Source organism: Eleutherodactylus coqui, chromosome 1 (genome assembly GCF_035609145.1).
Source record: "Eleutherodactylus coqui strain aEleCoq1 chromosome 1, aEleCoq1.hap1, whole genome shotgun sequence".
NCBI lineage: Eukaryota > Metazoa > Chordata > Amphibia > Anura > Eleutherodactylidae > Eleutherodactylus > Eleutherodactylus coqui.
In genome coordinates this window covers 246,917,855-246,939,405 of record NC_089837.1, presented here as the reverse complement: position 1 = coordinate 246,939,405, position 21,551 = coordinate 246,917,855, and the positions used below count along the sequence as shown (strand labels likewise).

The following is a 21,551-nucleotide window of genomic DNA, read 5'->3' as shown; positions in this document are numbered from 1 at the left end:
TCACTTTCCACTGTTTTAGATGAAATAGTTTTTTCACCTAAATATATATGTGTGTGTATATGCGTGTACACATTTTATATATATATCTATATATATATAGATAGATATATATAGTATACGTGTGTATGAGTATACGCATACGCGTATTCGTGAGTGTATATATACACACACATTATATATATATACCCACACGTGTTTGTATATATGTGTGTGTATATATGTGTGTGTGTGTGTATATATATATATGTGTGTGTATGTGTGTATGTATGCATGTGTGTGTGTGTGTATGTGTGTATGTATGCGTGTATGTGTGTGTATGTATGCATGTATGCGTGTGTATGTATGCATGTATGCGTGTGTGTGTATGCATGTATGCGTGTGTGTGTATGCATGCATGTGTGTATGTATGTGTGTATGTGTGTATGTATGCATGTGTGTGTGTGTGTATGTATGTGTGTATGCATGCATGCGCGCGCTTGTGTGTGTATGTGTGTGTGTGTATGTGTGTGTGTATGTATGTGTGTATGTATGTGTGTGTGTGTATGCATGTATGTGTGTGTGTATGCATGTATGTGTGTGTGTGTGTGTGTATGTATGTGTGTGTGTGTATGCATGTATGTGTATGCATGCATGTGTGTGTGTATGCATGTATGTGTGTGTATGCATGTGTGTGTATGTATGTGTGTGTGTATGCATGTATGTGTGTGTATGCATGTATGTGTGTGTGTGTATGCATGTGTGTGTGTGTATGCATGTGTGTGTGTATGCATGTATGTGTGTGTGTATGCATGTATGTGTGTGTGTATGCATGTGTGTGTGTGTGTGTATGCATGTATGTGTGTGTGTATGCATGTATGTGTGTGTGTGTATGCATGTATGTGTGTGTGTATGCATGTGTGTGTGTGTATGCATGTATGTGTGTGTGTATGCATGTATGTGTGTGTATGCATGTGTGTGTGTGTATGCATGTATGTGTGTGTATGCATGTGTGTGTGTGTATGCATGTGTGTGTGTATGCATGTGTGTGTGTGTATGCATGTATGTGTGTGTGTGTATGCATGTATGTGTGTGTGTGTGTATGCATGTATGTGTGTGTGTGTATGCGCGTGTGTGTGTGTGTGTGTGTGTGTGTGTGTGTGTGTGCAGGCCCCGGCGGCAGGCTCCGGGGGCACGGCGGCGGGGGCACTGCGGCAGGCTCGGGGGCATGGCGGCGGCAGGCTCGGGGGGCAGCGCGGCGGCAGGCTCGGGGGGCAGCGCGGCGGGGGCACTGCGGCAGGCTCGGGGGGCAGCGCGGCGGCAGGCTCGGGGGGCAGCGCGGCGGGGGCACTGCGGCAGGCTCGGGCGCACGGCGGCAGGCTCGGGCGCACGGCGGCAGGCTCGGGGGCAGGGCGGCAGGCTCGGGGGCAGGGCGGCAGGCTCGGGCGCACGGCGGCAGGCTCGGGGGCAGGGCGGCAGGCTCGGGGGCACGGCGGCAGGCTCGGGCGCACGGCGGCAGGCTCGGGGGCAGGGCGGCAGGCTCGGGCGCACGGCGGCAGGCTCGGAGGCAGGGCGGCAGGCTCGGGCGCACGGCGGCAGGCTCGGGGGCAGGGCGGCAGGCTCGGGGGCAGGGCGACAGGCTCGGGCGCACGGCGGCAGGCTACGGGGCAGGGCGGTAGGCTACGGGGCAGGGCGGTAGGCTAACACATCACCCCCGACCCCTCACTTACATGGGCGGCTTCTAGGCAGGGCTTCTCGGCTGGGCGGCTGTGCTTCTCGGCGCTGGGCGGCTGGGCTTCTCGGCTCCGCTCGGCTGGGCTGGGCTTCTCGGCTGGGCGGCTCTGCACCTTCCTCTAACAGAGGATGGTAGCAGAATGGCCGCTCCAGCGCGCTCCCGAGAGGTTACAGCTCTTCTGCGCATGCGCAGAAGAGCTGTAGCGGCTAACACACTGAAGCGGCTCGTGCTGAGCAGAAGACCGGACTGCGCAAGCGCGTCTAAAAAAGCAAGCCGCCAGCGATTTTAGACGGAACCATGGAGACGAGGACGCTAGCAACGGAGCAGGTAAGTGGAATAACTTCTGTATGGCTCATATTTAATGCACGATGTACATTACAAAGTGCATTAATATGGCCATACGGAAGTGTATAACCCCACTTGGTTTCGCGAGACCACCCCTTTAAATCTCCCTGTGCACTCACAGCATGGGTGGCTCCCTAGAACCCACCGGCGGTACATAAATATATCCCATTGCATTGCCCATCACAGCTGAGGTAATAAATTCATGTTTAATGCAGGTGGGCTTCGGCCCACACTGCATGCCCCAGTCAGACTGGGGTTCTTTTGAAGTGGACACATGTAGTTACAACTCCGTGTGGACCGACAGCATGGGTGGGTGCCAGGAAGCCACCGGCGGTAGATAAATATATCCCATTGCATTGCCCATCACAGCTGAGGTAATAAATTCATGTTTAATGCAGGTGGGCTTCGGCCCACACTGCATGCCCCAGTCAGACTGGGGTTCTTTAGAAGTGGACACATGCAGTTAAATCTCCCTGTGCACCCACAGCATGGGTGGCTCCCTAGAACCCACCGGCGGTACATAAATATATCCCATTGCATTGCCCATCACAGCTGAGGTAATAAATTCATGTTTAATGCAGGTGGGCTTCGGCCCACACTGCATGCCCCAGTCAGACTGGGGTTCTTTAGAAGTGGACACATGTAGTTACAACTCCGTGTGGACCGACAGCATGGGTGGGTGCCAGGAAGCCACCGGCGGTAGATAAATATATCCCATTGCATTGCCCATCACAGCTGAGGTAATAAATTCATGTTTATTGCAGGTGGGCTTCGGCCCACACTGCATGCCCCAGTCAGACTGGGGTTCTTTAGAAGTGGACACATGTAGTTACAACTCCGTGTGGACCGACAGCATGGGTGGGTGCCAGGAAGCCACCGGCGGTAGATAAATATATCCCATTGCATTGCTCATCACAGCTGAGGTAACAAATTCATGTTTAATGCAGGTGGGTGTCAGGATGGGTGGCTATCGGGGTCGCCATGCCCGCACGGCGGATGCTGTCGCCCCTGCTGCGAGTGCGCGTCGCAGGGGGACTCCTACGCTGGTCATCACTCCTGGCCGCCCGACTCCTACACGGCGCAGAGGTGCTAGGAGCATGGCGGCTGCTGCCCGGCGCCGTGTCCCAGTTTCCATGGCAGCCTGCTGCATCCCTACTGACCTAGTCTGGTCTGCTAGTGCTGAGGGAGGTTCTCCCAGCACTTTCTGATCATCCTGCTGCTGTCAGGTGCTCCGCCCCAATCAGCTGCTGGGGCGGGAGCTCTGACAGCATTTAAACCCCTCAGTTGCTTCCTGACACTGCCAGTGTTTGTTTAGGCTTCCTTGCACTCACCAGCGTTACCTTGGATTCCTGTTTTCTAGTGTATTGACCTCGGCTTTTCCCCTGACCTGACTTCGTCTTCTCCTTCTGTACTGTGTTTCTCCGGACTGACTTTTAGTGCTTGACCTTGGCTTGCTCCTGGACTGGTTTGCGGTTTTCCCTTTGTGCTTCTCTGTGGTTGTCTGTTTGTCTGTCCATTTGTTTTCTGTTTCCAGGGATTGTGGATTTCCCCAGCATTCCCTTAGCCAGTGTAGGGACCGTCGCCCAGTTGCCCGCCTGGGGTTAGCCAGGAGTGGAGGCAAGTAGGCAGGGACAGGGGTTGTGGGCTACGTTGCAGGGACCCCCCTGCTTTCCCTGGTTTCCTGACAGTGGGCTTCGGCCCACACTGCATGCCCCAGTCAGACTGTGGTTCTTTAGAAGTGGACACATGCAGTTACAACTCCCTGTGCACGCACAGCATGGGTGGCTCCCTGAAACCCACTGGCAGTACATAAATATATCCCATTGCAGTGCCCATCACAGCTGATGTTACGTGAGCTGTAATGCAGGTGGGCAAAAAATTAATTTGATTACACTGTAGGCGAGGGCCCCCAAGAATTGGTGTACCAACAGTACTAATGTACCTGAGAAAAATTGCCCATGCCCAACCAAGAGGGCAGGTGAAACCCATTAATCGCTTTGGTTAATGTGGCTTAATTGGTAACTAGGCCTGGAGGCAGCCCAGTAAAAATAAAAATTGGTTGAGGTGAAAGTTTCAACGCTTTAATGAGCATTGAAACGTATAAAAATTGTTTAGAAAAATGATATGACTGAGCCTTGTGGGCCTAAGAAAAATTGCCCGTTCGGCGTGATTATGTGCGGTTTCAGGAGGAGGCGCAGGCGGAGGAGGAGGAATATTATACACAGATAGATGAAGCAAAAAGGTCCCCGTTTTGGATGGTGATAGAGAACGATGCTTCCATCCGCGGGTGCAGCCTACGTATTGTTTAGGTATCGCTGCTGTCCGCTGGTGGAGAAGAGAAGTCTGGGGAAATCCAGGCTTTGTTCATCTTGATGAGTGTAAGCCTGTCGGCACTGTCAGTTGTCAGGTGGGTAAGCTTATCCGTGATGATTCCCCCAGCCACACTAAACACACTCTCTGACAAGACGCTAGCCGCAGGACAAGCAAGCACCTCCAGGGCATACAGCGCGAGTTCAGGCCACGTGTCCAGCTTCGACATCCAGTAGTTGTAGGGGGCAGAGGCGTCACCGAGGATGGTCATGCGATCGGCTACGTACTCCCTCACCATCCTTTTACAGTGCTCCCGCCAACTCAGCCTTGACTGGGGACCGGTGACACAGTCTTGCTGGGGAGCCATAAAGCTGTAAAAGGCCTTAGAGAGTGTTCCCCTGCCTGCGCTGTACATGCTGCCTGATCTCTGCGCCTCCCCTTCTACCTGGGAAATGCGCCTTCGGCCACTAGCGCTGTCGGATGGGAAGTTTACCATCAGTTTGTCCACCAGCGCCCTGTGGTATAGCATCATTCTCGAACCCCTTTCCTCTTCGGGAATGAGAGTGGAAAGGCTCTCCTTATATCGTGGGTCGAGCAGTGCGTACACCCAGTAATCCGTAGTGGCCAGAATGCGTGTAACGCGAGAGTCACGAGAAAGGCATCCTAACATGAAGTCAGCCATGTGTGCCAGGTACCTGTACGCAACACATGGCTGTCCTCACTCGGAAGATCACTTTCAGGATCCTCCTCCTCCTCCTCTGGCCATACACGCTGAAAGGATGACAGGCAAGCTGCATCTGTACCCTCAGCAGTGGGCCAAGCTGTCTCTTCCCCCTCCTCCTCATCCTCCTCCCCCTCCTCCTCCTCCTCCGGCCATACACGCTGAAAGGATGACAGGCAAGCAGCATCTGTCCCCTCAGCAGTGGACCAAGCTGTCTCTTCCCCCTCCTCCTCATGCTCCTCCCCCTCCTCCTCAACACGTTGAGATATAGACATGAGGTTGCTCTGACTATCCAGCGACATACTGTCTTCCCCCGCCTCCGTTTCCGATTCCAAAGCGTCTGCCTTTATGCTTTGCAGGGAACTTCTCAAGAGGCATAGCAGAGGAATGGTGACGCTAATGATTGCAGCATCCCCGCTCACCATCTGGGTAGACTCCTCAAAGTTTCCAAGGACATGGCAGATGTCTGCCAACCAGGCCCACTCTTCTGTAAAGAATTGAGGAGGCGGACTCCCACTACGCTGCCCATGTTGGAGTTGGTATTCCACAATAGCTCTACGCTGCTCATAGAGCCTGGCCAACATGTGGAGCGTAGAGTTCCACTGTGTGGGCACGTCGCACAGCAATCGGTGCAGTGGCAGATGAAACCGATGTTGCAGTGTCTGCAGGGTGGCAGCGTGCGTGTGGGACTTGCGGAAATGTGCGCAGAGCTGGCGCACCTTTCCGAGCAGGTATGACAAGTGTGGGTAGCTTTTCAGAAAGTGCTGAACCACCAAATTAAAGACATGGGCCAGGCATGGCACGTGCGTGAGGCTGCTGAGCTGCAGAGCCGCCACCAGGTTACGGCCGTTGTCACACACGACCATGCCCGGTTGGAGGCTCAGCGGCGCAAGCCAGCGGTCGGTCTGCTCTGTCAGACCCTGCAGCAGTTCGTGGGCCGTCTGACTCTTCTCTCCTAAGCTGAGTAGTTTCAGCACGGCCTGCTGACGCTTGCCCACCGCTGTGCTGCCACGCCGCGTGACACCGACTGCTGGCGACGTGCTGCTGCTGATACATCTTGATTGCAAGACAGAGGTTGCGTAGGAGGAGGAGGAGGTTGGATTAGTGGAGGAAGCATACACCGCCGCAGATACCACCACCGAGCTGGGGCCCGCAATTCTGGGGGTGGGTAGGACGTGAGCGGTCCCAGGCTCTGACTGTGTCCCAGCCTCCACTAAATTCACCCAATGTGCCATCAGGGAGATATAGTGGCCCTGCCCGCCTGTGCTTGTCCACGTGTCGGTTGTTAAGTGGACCTTGGCAGTAACCGCGTTGGTGAGGGCGTGTACAATGTTGCAGGAGACGTGGTCGTGCAGGCCTGGGACGGCACATCGGGAAAAGTAGTGGCGACTGGGAACCGAGTAGCGCGGGGGCCGCCGACGCCATCATGCTTTTGAAACCCTCCATTTCCACAAGCCTATACGGCAGCATCTCAAGGCTGATCAATTTGGCAATGTGCACGTTTAACGCTTGAGCGTGCGGGTGCGTGGCGGCGTACTTGCGCTCGCGCTCAAACAGTGGCGCTAGCGACGTCTGGACGCTGCGCTGAGAGACATTGCTGGATGGGGCCGAGGACAGCGGAGGTGAGGGTGTGGGTGCAGGCCAGGAGACGGTAGTGCCTGTGCCCTGAGAGGGGGGTTGGATGTCAGTGGCAAGTTGGGGCACAGGGGGAGAGGCAGTGGTGCAAACCGGAGGCGGTGAACGGCCTTCGTCCCACCTTGTGGGGTGCTTGGCCATCATATGCCTGCGCATGCTGGTGGTGATGCCTCCCCAGCTGATCTTGGCGCGACAAAGGTTGCACACCACTGTTCGTCGGTCGTCAGGCGTCTCTGTGAAAAACTGCCACACTGTAGAGCACCTTGACCTCTGCAGGGTGGCATGACGCGAGGGGGCGCTTTGGGAAACAGTTGGTGGATTATTCGGTCTGGCCCTGCCTCTACCCCTGGCCACCGCACTGGCTCGGCCTGTGCCCACACCCTGACTTGGGCCTCCGCATCCTCGGCCGCGTCCACGTACTCTAGGCCTACCCCTACCCCTCAGCATGCTGTATTACCAGTAATGCAGAAACAGAACGCTGTAATTAAATGTGCCGCTTATTGGCCTGTGGTTGGAGGCTGACTTCGCTTACGGAACGCCAGGAAATAATTTGGCGCAAGCCTGCTGTAACACTTAGCTGGCTGCGTATGATTTTGTAGAACTACTACACCCAGCACACACAGACCCAGAACACTGAGCACAGTGACAGGCAGGCCAAATAGATTTTTTTGCCCAATATTTTTTAGAAAAGGCCCACTGCCTATATTCAATCAATAATATGTCTTCTGTCCCTGCCTCCACACTTCTGTCCCTGGAGCAACACAGCGGTGATTTCAGAGCCCAGACAGAGCCAGGAAATAATTTGGTGCAAGCCTGCTGTAACACTTAGCTGGCTGCGTATGATTTTGTAGAACTACTGCACCCAGCACACACAGACCCAGAACACTGAGCACAGTAACAGGCAGGCCAAATAGATTTTTTGCCCAATATTTTTTAGAAAAGGCCCACTGCCTATATTCAATCAATAATATGTCTTCTGTCCCTGCCTCCACACTTCTGTCCCTGGAGTATTACTGCAGGGCGCAATGCTCTGCACGGCCGATATACCAAAAAAAAAAAAGTGCAACACTGCAAAAAGCAGCCTCCACACTACTGCACACAGTTAGATGTGGCCCTAAGAAGGACCGTTGGGGTTCTTGAAGCCTAAAATACTCCTAACGCTCTCCCTGCCTAAGCACTTCTGTCCCTGGAGTATTACTGCAGGGCGCAATGCTCTGCACGGCCGATATACCAAAAAAAAAAAAAGTGCAACACTGCAAAAAGCAGCCTCCACAGTACTGCACACGGTTAGATGTGGCCCTAAGAAGGACCGTTGGGGTTCTTGAAGCCTACAATAACTCCTAACACTCTCCCTATAGCAGCTCCAACACGATAGCACTTTTCCTCAGCTATGTCAGAACACATCTGTGGCGAGCCGCGGGAGGGGCCGATTTTTATACTCGGGTGACACCTGATCTCGCCAGCCACTCACTGCAGGGGGGTGGTATAGGGCTTGAACGTCACAGGGGGAAGTTGTAATGCCTTCCCTGTCTTTCAATTGGCCAGAAAAGCGCGCTAACGTCTCAGAGATGAAAGTGAAAGTAACCCGAACATCGCGTGGTGCTCGTTACGAGTAACAAGCATCTCGAACACGCTAATACTCGAACGAGTATCAAGCTCGGACGAGTACGTTCGCTCATCTCTAGTTGCTATATATTATAATGCTGAGGAAACATGAAAGCTGTGCTGTGATTGGTTGCTACTTCTTATACTGCTGGAGTAACATGAAAGCTGTGCTGTGATTGGTTGCTATAGATTATACTACTGATGTTACATGAAAGCTGCGCTGCGATTGGTTGTTATATATTATACCACTGAGGTAGCATGAAAGCTGCGCTGTGATTGGTTGTTATATATTATACCGCTGAGGTAACTTGAAAGCTGCGCTGTGATTGGTTGTTATCTAGATATATAAAAACGAATGTATGTATGTATGTCTGTCTTCGCAGCAACGCGCGACGGGTAAGCTAGTAAAGTAATTAAATTAAGATATTTCAATAATATTAATTCAGGTTGAAAGAATGGCCTTAGTTTTACACTGTTCGCTTTCTGTGTACTATATGTTCACATGAGGCAGTTTTTGTAGCAGAAAATTACATGCAACAAAGTGTTCAAGGACCGGCAGATGTTTATTCATCATTGACAAACTAGCCAGTTACGGTCAGCAAACATTTTCAGTGATCTTTGTTTAATTTTCTCCTATTCAATAAAGGATTTTTCTTATGAATGATATTTGCCCACTACGTCTGATCTCTGGGGGATTCCCAGCCACCCCGACATCTTCACACCCCAAATTCCCCATGTGTTGGTGTGCATGTGTGACTAGCACTACATTTAAATTTTTTGGACGGAGGAAGTAAATGGAGCTGTGGTCACGCATGAACACCCCCATTCTATCACATGGGGAATTTGGGGTGTGAAGAAGTCAGAATTGCTGGGGGTCCCATTGTCCAGACCCCCAAAGATCAGACACTGATAGGGTATAAATGCAATTACTTGAAAACCCTTTTAATGAAGCCACACAATGCAGAGAGGTTACTCAGTTCCTCACAACAGCTTGACAAAGGGTTCCCAGTTATAGCTCAAAATGTTGCTGTTACCTTGAACTACATTTACATGAAGCTGAAAGAAAAATCATTACTTTATTGCATTAATACAGAGTTATCCTTAAATTATAGGATCTATGTAATCCAACCGGTGGCGGGAAATGTTCCTTAGGCCTCGGTCACACGGGCGTTTTTTGCCGCGATTTGCGGATCGCATGATGGATGCGCATCCGCAAATTGCGTGACCGGGGCCGAAAAATCGCCCGAAAAATCTGCTCCTAGCCGCGTTTCCTTTGAAACGGGCCCGAGCAGTGGAGCGCTGTCCAGCGCATTGAATTCAATGGAGCCGGCAACACAGCCGGCTCCATTGAAAGCAATGGGCTGCGGGCGATCTCAGGATGAATTTTCGGGAAGGGCTTAAAAATATAAGCCCTTCCCTGAAAATCATCCAAAAATGTGTAAAAAGTAAAAAAAAATTTATACTCGCCTTGTCCCCGCAGACAGAGTTCAGCCGCGGCCGGCCGGCAGTTCTCCTGAACTGCTCTGAGTAGTATTCAGCAGGCGGGGATTTTAAATCCCCGCCTGCTGAATGGGCTGCCTCTGATTGGTCACATCCCTTAGTAATCAGAGGCAGCTCTCACTCACCCATTCATGAATGGGTGAGTGAGTGCTGCCTCTGATTTGCTCAGCGCAGGGACCAATCAGGGGCAGCTCTCAGCTATTGAATGACAGCTGAGAGCTGCCCCTGATTGGTCCCTGCGCTGAGCCAATCAAAGGCAGCACTCACTCACCCATTCATGAATTCATAAATGGGTGAGTGAGAGCTGCCTCTGATTGGTGAGGGCTGTGACCAATCTGAGGCAGCCCATTCAGCAGGCGGGGATTTTAAATCCCCGCCTTACTGGATACTACTCAGAGCAGTTCAGGAGAACTGCCGGCCGGCCGAGGCTGAACTCCGTCAGCGGGGACAAGGTGAGTATATACATTTTTTTACTTTTTACACATTTTTGGATGATTTTCAGGGAAGGGCTTATATTTTTAAGCCCTTCCCGAAAATTCATCCTGCGAAAAAAGATGCGGCGTTGGTTCAGGAACCCTCTGTATAGGTGGTGGTACCCACCAAAACTTGACTGTAGTGATATGCAAACATCAGCCTCGGAATGGTGTGACTCATGTACTTGTCGCTGCAACACATCTGCCTCTTTTTCTAGGATAGAGATACGTGGTGTAGTACTCTTGTAATTCCAACACTTGTTTCTGTAACGCAGCTACAATGGACACCATCTTTGGGCATGTTTATTTTGTCATAAATCTGGCGCAGGACTGGAATCTTGTGTTATAGCCAAGTACCGGAGGATAGCATGGTCAAGGAGTAGCTGCGGTCTAGTACACAAGATGGCGGTGCAGTACAAGGGGTTTAGGCAGCAGTGTAGTTAGAAGGAAAATAAGGTCATGTGCACAAAATCGTGATCTTCTCTTGTAGGGAGCAGGTAAGATAGGAGCAGGTTTATATGCTGAGGAACTGAGCACAATAAACACACACACACTGAGAGAAAGAGGGCCAGGTTTAAATAGGAAGTCCAATCAGTGCGGGGTTAAGCTAATCAACTGGGCCAATCAGGAACTGGGCCAAGTTAAGCAGGGAGCTATCCAGCAGGTTAAATAGCTCAATAGGAGGACAACTGCTCAGTGTGCAGGAGATCATGGGTTTAACTCATGACAAGTGCTAATGAAGGAGGTTTTGATAAATCAGTGGGAAAAAAATTGCCGCAGATTTTTAAATTAGCAGCATACTCTGTTTCTTGCAGATTTCATAAATTTCAATGAGTGAAATTCACGTCTAAATTAACAATAAAATAAAAAAAGAATTATATGCAGTTTTGGATACAGAATTTTAGTGCAAATTCACATTGGAAATATCCATGGAGTGCTTCCCTACACACTGTTGTATACTCAGCATTGATTGATTAGTGTCAGACTGTGTGCAGACGTAACTCATTAACAAGGGGAATGGTAACCCCCAGGCGGCAAATATTTATAGAAAAAATAACAGAGGAACAGCGCTGCGCAGTTTCAAGAGAAGATTCTCCAGAATTTTTATTTCACGGAAATTCACATATTTATGTAAGTAGACATGATAAGAAAGGTGAGAGATACTCAGCAGTGCCAGAAGATTCAAAAATCGGTTTTGAAATTAAGGGACTTTTTTGTAAAAAAATTGAATTGTAAAATTTTAAGTAATAAATAGGGATGAGCGAACGTGTCCGTTACGGACACATCCGCACCCGGACACCGGCTTTGCCGAACACTGCAGTGTTCGCGCGTAAGTGTCCGGGTGCCGCCGGGGGGCGGGGAGATGCGCGGCGGCGCGGGCGGCAGTAGCGGGGAACAGGGGGGAGCCCTCTCTCTCTCCCTCTCCCCCCCACTCCCCGCCGCACCCCCCCGCGCTGCCACGGCGGCCCCCGAACTTTTTCGCCCGAACACTGAAGTGTTCGCAAAGTTCGGTGTTCGGGCGAAAAAGGGGCGGAGCCGAACGTGTTCGCTCATCTCTAGTAATAAACAAATTGTTTTATTACTGTTTTCTACAATGACTGTACAGTACATGTGAATCTTTTCTGCCATGCGACACAAATTTCTACCTGTGAACTTACCTGATTTGGGGTAGGTAAGAATGAACACATCACTGTCCCTAATTTCCATGTGTTCTACAGCATCTACCAGTTTAGGTGATGAATGTATGGCCTCAAAGTATAAGCCTTTATGTTTAAACATTAGTGCATCCAGGGTTTCCTCAAGTGCATCACGGTCCATGGTTACTTTCTCAAACCTAAAAATGTATAAATTAATATATTTGTTAGCAAATCTTTACAGCAAAAAGAAATATACATATATTTGAATTACCTTTTGAGAAAAATGCGGTTTCTCCATTCAGAAGAAGCAGTGATAGTAGATTGAGTATAGAAGCTCAAATTATGCTTATTTATATGTAACAGCTTTAACCTTGAAATGTATAACTTTCAGAACAATTTGTTGGTGCACTGTCCCTTGTCATATCAATTTGCAGATTAATTCAAGGTAGATATATAAATTAATGAATAAAGCAAACAAAGGTGTAACTTGAAGCTACTGCGCTACAATGCAAACTCTGTAACAGGGCATTCCCTCTACTATGTGGTTGATAACAACACCAACATATTGTATAACATATATACACTTTTGTATCCTATAGTTTAGAAGTTCAGGTATCCTCCATCATAGCACAGTGAGCAGACACAGGAGAACTACCTCTTAAATGGGGGACATTCATAAAGCCTATTATGCCAGTTTTTGGCAAAAAGTCCAACATTTTTGTGCAAGTGAGGATTTGTGTAAAATGTTTCAACTTTTAAGCTTTTTTTCTGCCCTTGCAACTTTTGGGAAAAGTGAGAGGGGCTGTCAGTAAGGGTCACGGTCACCCCAAACCGACAAATTTATGTATAATTTACACCAGAAACAGGCTTAATTTATGCCATAAATGAACAGCAGGTCGGACCTGTGAAGAAGCACAGAGATGCTGAGATGCATCTAATACATTAAGAGTAGAGATGAGCGAACGTACTCGTAATGAGTACTTAGCACCCGATTACCGCCATTTTCGAGTACTTCTGTACTCGCGCGTAAAGATTCGGGGGGCGCCGGGGGGCGGGGAGAGGCGCGGCGGTGCGGGGGGTAGCAGCGGGGAACAGGGGGGAGCCCTCTCTCTCTCCCTCTCCCCCCCACTCCCCACCGCAACCCCCCGCGCCGCCACAGCGCCCCCCGAATTTTTTCGCCCGAGTACGGAAGTACTCGAAAATCGCGGTACTCGGGCGAAAAAGGGGCGGGGCCGAGCACGTTCGCTCATCTCTAATTAAGAGCTGTGCATCTCTGTATGTATTTTGTTCATCATGCGCCGCAAGGGAAATTCTATTAAGGCCAGTTATTTAAATACCAGTCTTAATAAATTTCCCTCCAAGTCTCCCAGGGAACATGTTAATAATCAACTAAGGTGTGAATAGTATAAAAAGCAAAACTTACAGAATGCAAAGACAAATACCGCTGTAATACTAAAGGCTTCTTGTGTGACAGTGGAATCTATGGGCTGCCTCTGGTGCCAGGGTTCTAGTGCAACTCCCCTATCTCTACCGATCTTATAGCAGCTACACCCCACTGGAAGAGGACATACTTTAAAGGGGTATTTTACAAAAACACCATTGAATACCTATCCTCGGAATAGGCCATCAATAATTGATTGGCTGAGGTCTGCCGCTTGGGACCCCAGCTGATCAGCTCATTGGGAGTCCGCTGTCAGTGCTGCAACACAAAAGGGCACAAAGTGGAAGTGGGTGTTCTGAGCCCTGTGTAGTGGCTGGCTATTGTAACTGTAGGTGCAGGTTCCATTGATTTTAATGAGATTTGCGCCTGCAGTTACAAGGGATGGCCACTGCACAGGGGTTGGAGCAACAGCTTCTGCTCTGTACCTCTCTGTGTAGTGGTGCTGACAACGAGTACTCAATCAGCTGATCAGCTAGGGTCCTGAGTACTGGACCCTAATTGAACAACCATTGATGACCTATGCAAAGGAAAGTCATCAATAGTATTTTCCTGGAATACCTCTTAAGGGCGAGCACCCACTGGCGTTTTTTTACCTGCGTTTTGCGTTTTGCGTTTTTCCTGCACAGGCATAGAGATAACATGTGTTCCTGTCCACTGGCGTTTTTTTTGCGTTGCGTTTGCGTTTTTAACATAGGAACTGTCAGTTGCATATGTGTCCCTATTTTTCTCCTAATGCACCCATGAATGTCAATGGAAATTAACGGAAAACGCCGCGAAAAACGCGCGGAAAAAACGCGAGAAACGCGGCGAAAACGCTGCGGTTTTTTCCCGCGGAGAACGCAAACGCCAGTGGGTGCTCGCCCTTAATCTCATGTATTCTAATTCAAGGTCACTCCTTTTAGTAAAGTTAAAGGAGTTGTCTCATCACAATTCCTATAAAAGCATATAGACATAATGGGAGAGCCCTCTTTTATGTACCAAAACGTAGATCAAATTCGGTCGATCTGACACATCCATGCATAACAATGAAGCCCATTTTCCCTGCTGCCACCCCTCTATATGACTGTCTTTGGCTTCCCTAACAATAAAAGCTAATTCATGGGGGATAGAGAAGGGGCTATGTCTTCACAGGGCCTACCTGGAAGGATAGGCAGGGTATCTGCCTGGAAGGCACAAGGGCGTACCAGCGTACACACAAAGAAGTATGTTCAGGGCTATAAATGCAGCAAACTGGTCACTTGCTGGCACTTTCAAATTCACACCTGCGTTAGGGCATAATTCAGGGTTTCCATCTCTCACTTCTATTTTTAGTGCATAGAAATGGAAAGAAATTGATCATTTTTTTCCCCATTGATTTCTATGCGGTTTCAAGAAAACGGAAAGCATTTTTCCCTATTGATTTCTATGGGGTCGAAACATCACTGCATTGTAGTGTGATGGGGTAATAAATTCCTTCTATATTTGCACCTGTATATGCTGCCAAAAGCCTTTTTTCGCTGCTTTAGGGCATAATTCAGGGTTTCCCTCTCAGCTCTATTTTTTGTGCATAGAAATGGAAAGAAATAGATCTTTTTTTCCCCAATTGATTTGTATGGGGTTTAAAAAAAAAAAAAAAGGAAAGCAAACAGATAGGTTTCTGACTGCTTCATTTCCATTAGGATTCAGTTTTTAGTATAACCCCAAGTAAATCTGAGCTGGTCAGAATTAAGATCACGTGACCATCTAAGGAAAAAGAGGACAGGAGTTTCAGACAGAAAGAAATAACTAAGCAAGGTACCACCAGCTCACTTAAATATGCTGGATAGAAGGGGGTGTTAGCAACAAAAAATCACTGGAGTTCCCCTTTAAAAAATTCTGGCTTTAAGGGAAATGCAATTTAAACAAACCACGTAGGAAGGTACTGAAACTACTTACTTGTTTAAACTTAGATGTCTTGATAAACCTGATCACAGCACAGTGAGCAGGTGAAGAACTACTTTTTAAAACACAAAATCTCCCAGGTGACGTGTTAAATTTCAACCAATGTGTGGCTAGTATAAAAAACAAATGCAAATAGACAGCAAAGCAGCAAAGATAAATACCACATGATAACTATCAATATTTGACATATTGTCTAACATTTGGGCTACGGAGAACTCTTTATTGATTTCCAGTATAGCTTGAGAAGTTTTTTCTTGTCCTTATAATGTAATGTCTAAAAACTTAACTCCTTAGTGACGAAGGCTGTTTGCGCCTAAATGGTGAAGCCACATCTTGGAAATCTGACAAGTGTCACTTTAACATAGAATAACTCCGTACAGGTTTTGCATATCCAAGTGATTTTGACATTGCTTTTTCGCCACATATTGTACTTCATTTAGGCGATAAAAATAGACTGATAGAATTTGTGTGCATTTATTAAAAGTGCCAAAATTGAGAAAATCTTGAAAAAAAATAGTTATTTTTTCACATTTTCAACTGCAATATTTCAAATATGTGCAAGTGTTTCGGACGATGTTCACCGTGCAAGGTAAATAATGCATTACTTTGATAGAGCAGACTTTTATGGGCGCAGCCATACTAAACATGTATTTTTGTTTTATGATTCTGATTCTTTTATTTAGTCTAACCAATGACCTGTAAAAATGCAGTTCATTAATTACAACGTCAATTGGATTACATAATTCCCCATAATTGGAAAACCTTATGTAGTAAAAAAAAAACCAGATATCATATTTGAATTCAGCATACTTAAGATACTACCGTATAAGCCTATCTATCTGCTTATCAGTTACAAAAATTGTGTTGCACTATTATCAACATTTTGAGGAACATTTTCTTTTCCTACACCAAGCCAAGATTGCAAAGGCTCATAGGTGTCAGAATAATAGATACAAATGACCCCATTTTAAAAACTAGACCCCTTCATATTTTCACTAAGGGGTGTCAGGAGTATTTTTACCCCACAGCTTTTTTCAGGAGTTAATGCAATGTAGAGCAGAAAAAATAAAATTTCATATTTTTTGCAAATATGTCATTTTAAATACATTTTTTTTTCTATAGTGCACATGAAAATGAGGATTTGCACCCCAAAATGGATACCCTTGTTTGTCCTGTGGCCCTGATCTTATGCCTCTGTGCACAATGAGGCCCAAAATGAAAGGAGCAGCCGAAGGCTTTCAGAACAGAAATTATGCTTGAAAGTGATTTAGTGCTTCATAGCACACTTGTAGAACCCTTGAGCAGCCAAAACGATGGAGAACCCCCACAAATGACTCCATTATGAAAACTAGACTCCTTAACAAAATTCATCTAGTGGTGTACTGCGTATTTTGGCACCACATTTGTTGAATGAATTTAAGTGAAGCAGAAGAAAAAAATTACAATATTCCTTTTTTTGGCACTTGTGGTAAAATAAAACATGCTCCCTTCTGCTTTCTGCAGAGTTAATTACATAATTCCGACCAGTTTATGTGAGTGGTATGTGAGTGGAATGGCGTAATCCAATGCATTTGATTGAACTGTGGATTACCGAGGATCAAACGAATGCAGAATCCGCAATTTCTCTCCGGTTGTGTGAAACCGGCCTAGGGTAGACCTCTACCTTTTCATCATGTGACCTGGGACCACTCAACGAGGACATCGGTCACTGCTCCAGGTTCTCGGCTACCTTAGCCGAGAGCAAGAAGATTTTAAATTTGCCGGGCGCTCTCCAGCTTCTGAGCATGTGTCTGGCATTTTGCCGGCGGGCGCATGCACACAAGCCAGAGAAGGTCCGTGGAAGAGGAACATGTTCAAATGTGGAGGCCTCGGGTAAGAAGTTTCATCTATCCTCACCGATCGCTGAGGAAAGGTCCACGGACAAAGATCATGTCGGGAAACATTGGCGAGGTACTTAGGTACATAATCTCATCTCCTCTCACGGATATGATCTGTGATGGGAAATACCAAAACTACGTCTGGTAGCCAGGAGTAGAGAGATTTTAAATTACCCCGGCAATCCATGGCTTCTGCGCGTGCATCCACCATTTTGACGGCGTGCGTATGTGCTGATGCCAAGGTAATGTCCACGGATAAATCTGGGGGTCTTAAGTATGTAATTTCATCTCCTGTCATGAAAATGATCTCTAAAAGGAAATTAAACTTAAAGTTTTTATACTTTTTTTAAATTTACATGATCGCCATTAACCATTGGATAACACGATTATGTGACCGGGAACCACATACATCCGTTCCCGGTGACATCTTCCTGCTCTCGGCTACTCATGCTATCCTGGAGTAGGGTGATTTTAAATTACCTGGACTGCCCAGCCTCCTGCACATGCGCCTGACGTTGTACATCTGGCTTTCATGCGCAGAAGGCGATGTCAGGTCCTGGAAGGAATAGTAAGGAGGATGGAGGCGAGTAGTTTCAGCTCCACTCAAGGATCAGATCCATGAGTGGAGCTGAAACTTTAACTTTTTTTAAAGACCCAGCTTGCTGGGGGGTAATAAATATATTACCTGAAAGCACTGTGGAATAAGTTGGCGCTATACAAATAACAAGTCTCTTCCCCTCCCTTTTCACTTTTATTTACTTTTATGTGATTGCCATTATCCATTGGATAACGGCGATTACAGTACTGAGGTTCGCTTCCCGCAGGCCACCCATGACAGCTTCAGGTTGTTTACTACCTCCAGCAGGGAGCTGTCATGTGCATGGGCCTCAGGGCGAGCGTTTTTTTTTTCATGGCCCTGAGGATTAAAGGCCACAAAGCCGGGACGAAAAAGGCAATGGGGCTGTCACTGAGGGGTTAATATACTTGTCATACACTGCCTTGAATTTCACACTAACCTAATTACTGTTAATATAAGAAATCGAATGTAGTGGTGCACGATATGATCCAGATTACATCACTGCCAGAGAGCGAGGCTCTGAGAGTCAGGAGGCTAAGCCCCACTTCCCAAATCATCAGGAACATCTCAGTTATTTAGGTCTTGCATCACAACATCTGTTTTGGCTCACAAAAAACTGAACATAAAAACTGTCATGTGAATATGCTCTAAGTGCTCCTACCCACTTGCATTTTTTTTATGTTGCGTTAACTCTGCGTTTTTTTTAACGCAAATGTCAATGGGACTTTCTAAAGTTAAAAACTAGAGATGAGCGAGCATACTCGTCCGAGCTTGATACTCGTTCGAGTATTAGGGTGTTCGAGATGCTTGTTACTCGTAACGAGTACCACGCGGTGTTCGAGTTACTTTCATTTTCTTCCCTGACAAATTTGTGCGCTTTTCTGGCCAATAGAAAGACATAGAAGGCATTACAACTTCCCCCTGCAACGTTCAAGCCCTATACCACCCCCCTGCAGTGAGTGGCTGGCGAGATTAGGTGTCACCCGAGTATTAAAATCTGCCCCTCCCGCGGCTCGCCACAGATGCATTCTGACATAGTTCAGGGAAAGTGTTGTTGATGCCGGAGCTGCTATAGGGAGAGTGTTAGGAGTGATTTTAGGCTTCAAGAACCCCAACGGTCCTTCTTTGGCCATAGAAATCGCAGATTGCACCTATGTGCGATCTGCGATTTCTGTTCTCTTCTCTATATGCGCTCAATGGGGCCGGCGGCAGCAGCGCCGACCCCATTGAGAACATATATAAGACAAATCATTCTTCTCTGCCACAGCTGTAACAGCTGTGGCAGAGAAGAACAATGTTTGCCCATTGAATTCAATGGAGCCGGCAATACAGCAGGTTCCACTGAAAGCAATGGGCTGCCGGCGATCGCGGGATAAAAATCATTACTCACTTCTCCTGGCATTCTGTGCCACTGCTACAGGCTGTCGCTCCCTCCTGGTTCCCGGCAGAGCATTGCTTTCTCTACGAAGAGCTTTAAATCCCCGCCTCCAGAAACACACGTGCCTTCAGCCAATCACAGCCAATGACAATGATGTCATTGAATGGCTGTGATTGGCTGAAGGCACGTGTGTTTCTGGAGGCGGGGATTTCAACCACTGCGTCCAGAAAGCAATGCTCTGCTGGGGACCAGGAGGGAGCGACAGCCTGCAGCAGCGCTGCAGAATACCAGGAGAAGTGAGTAATGATTTTTATTCTTTGCTCCGCTGTATTCCTGGCGTATAAGGTGACAGTTGGGGGGGTCGTCTTATACACCCCGTTGCCTTATACGCCGGTATATATTTTTATTGTAACACATTTCTGGATGAATTGCAGGGAAGGGCTTATATATTTAAGCCCTTCCCGACAATTCATCCCGCGATCGCCGGCAGCCCATTGCTTTCAGTGGAATCTGCTGTATTGCTGGCTCCATTGAATTCAATGGGCAAACATTGTTCTTCTCTGCCACAGCTGTTACAGCTATGGCAGAGGAGAACGATCTTTATGCTGACAGTGGGGGGGGGGGGCCCACTCTTGCCGCTATTGTGGCTTAATAGTGGGACCTGGGAACTTGAGATGCAGCCCAACATGTAGCCCCTCGCCTGCCCTATCCGTTGCTGTGTCGTTCCCATCACTTTCTTGAATTGCCCCGATTTTCACAAATGAAAACCTTAGCGAGCATCGGCGATATACAAAAATGCTCGGGTCACCCATTGACTTCAATGGGGTTCGTTACTCGAAACGAACCCTCGAGCATCGCGAAAAGTTCGTCCCGAGTAACGAGCACCCGAGCATTTTGGTGCTCGCTCATCTCTATTAAAAACGCAAAGTTTATGCTTTTTGATTTTTGTGTGATGCATTTTTTAACATTAGAAAGTCCCATTGACATTCGCGTTAAAAAAATGCAGTGTTAATAAAACGCAAGTGGGTAGGAGCCCTAAAAACTATTATTAAATAAATAAAAGTCTAGCCTTTGTCATCACCACACATGGCATGTACCACCCACCCGTTACATAACGACTATACCACCACATGTGGAAGTAATATGGGTTGTGCTCCAAAAATTAAAATAACTCCACCCATCTGGACATGAATATGCATTCAGGAATGGGGAACGTTTTAACTCCATTGAATATTTCTGTATCTGCAGAAAAAAATAAACCATCAAACATAAAAAATGATGCGTACAGGAGGATGTCCATTTCAGCAAGTTATGTCTGAGATGGGAAACCTGTGGCTGTTTTCGAACCACTTCGCCGGGTTTTACGGAAACAGCTGAAGTGGCAGGCTTGCTAAAGGGAATGTCAGGTACACAGCATAGTACAGTTTTTCTACTGGAGTGTGCTGGAGTATTATAATTTTTGGATTAACTGGCTAGAAAGGCAGAATAAGTCTCATTAATCACTTCTGAAGTATCTTTCAATGAATTAGTATCAGCAAAAGTGACTCAACCTCTTCTCAGCCTCCATGAGACTGAGAATTTTCATCCTTAAAAAGGGGCTGTAGATTTATATTTCTTTTTCCTCTGTGCTTCCAAGTATATCATTATAAGTATATTATTCAGATGATATTTCATATCCCTCTGGAACTTTATTTTCTTTGTGCTAATTATGATTTCTTTTACTTAGTCTTCAATTTCAAATCAACTGTTGGAAATTATTTGAAGCAGCAGCATTTTGCATTTTGTCCAGGACTTTCTAAATCTCAATATGTATTTGTCACGACTAAATGGGATGCGTTGGATCCGCAACCTGAAATACTACTGCAAACACACACCCAACAGGGGTAAACAATAAAGACAACCGCAACAAGGGAAATGTTGTCTCTAATGAACCTACCCAGGGAAATAACCTGCCTATATGCAGGTAACCCACCCTGGGAAGAGTGAACCTGACCACGTACCTATGTGGAGTAGGAGTCCATGTACCTATGTGGGATAGGAGAATACCACAGGAAACGAGATATAACAGATATAAACAGCTGTTCTTAGCTTTGTGTAAACAGGGGAACCAGCTCTAAGTTCTGGCTTCCTCCACAGCCAGCGGATGACTGAAAATAAACTGCACCCTAGCCAAGCACCAGGCCAGGCTAAATAGCCATGACAAATTACCCACAGGTGAGGCAAAACATGTCTCACCTAATATCACTCCCACCAGAGCCAGAAGACAGAGAAATGCACACAAGACCTACATCAGACTATCTAGAAAGAAAGCAATCTCAGAACCGCCCCAACAGTATTTCTTACAACTGTTATTCTAATACCATTTAAGCAAAGTCACTAGTTTTAATGAACAATCTGATAATACAGTATATTGTTTCAATC

The 21,551-nt window shown here is 47.4% G+C and overlaps 1 protein-coding gene across 1 annotated transcript in view; it reads right to left on the bottom strand.

The window, feature by feature from the left end:
• Window positions 1-15,386, bottom strand: part of LOC136632715 (amine sulfotransferase-like) — a 65,576-nt gene extending 50,190 nt beyond the window's left edge. Inside the window, exons 1-2 of the mRNA XM_066607794.1 lie at window positions 15,293-15,386; window positions 11,959-12,134 (exon numbers count right to left, since the gene is read on the bottom strand). Coding sequence (XP_066463891.1) covers window positions 11,959-12,118 — 160 coding nt within the window. The 5' untranslated portion in view covers window positions 12,119-12,134; window positions 15,293-15,386. The remainder of the gene's footprint in view (window positions 1-11,958; window positions 12,135-15,292) is intronic.
• Between the last annotated feature and the right edge of the window lie 6,165 nt (window positions 15,387-21,551).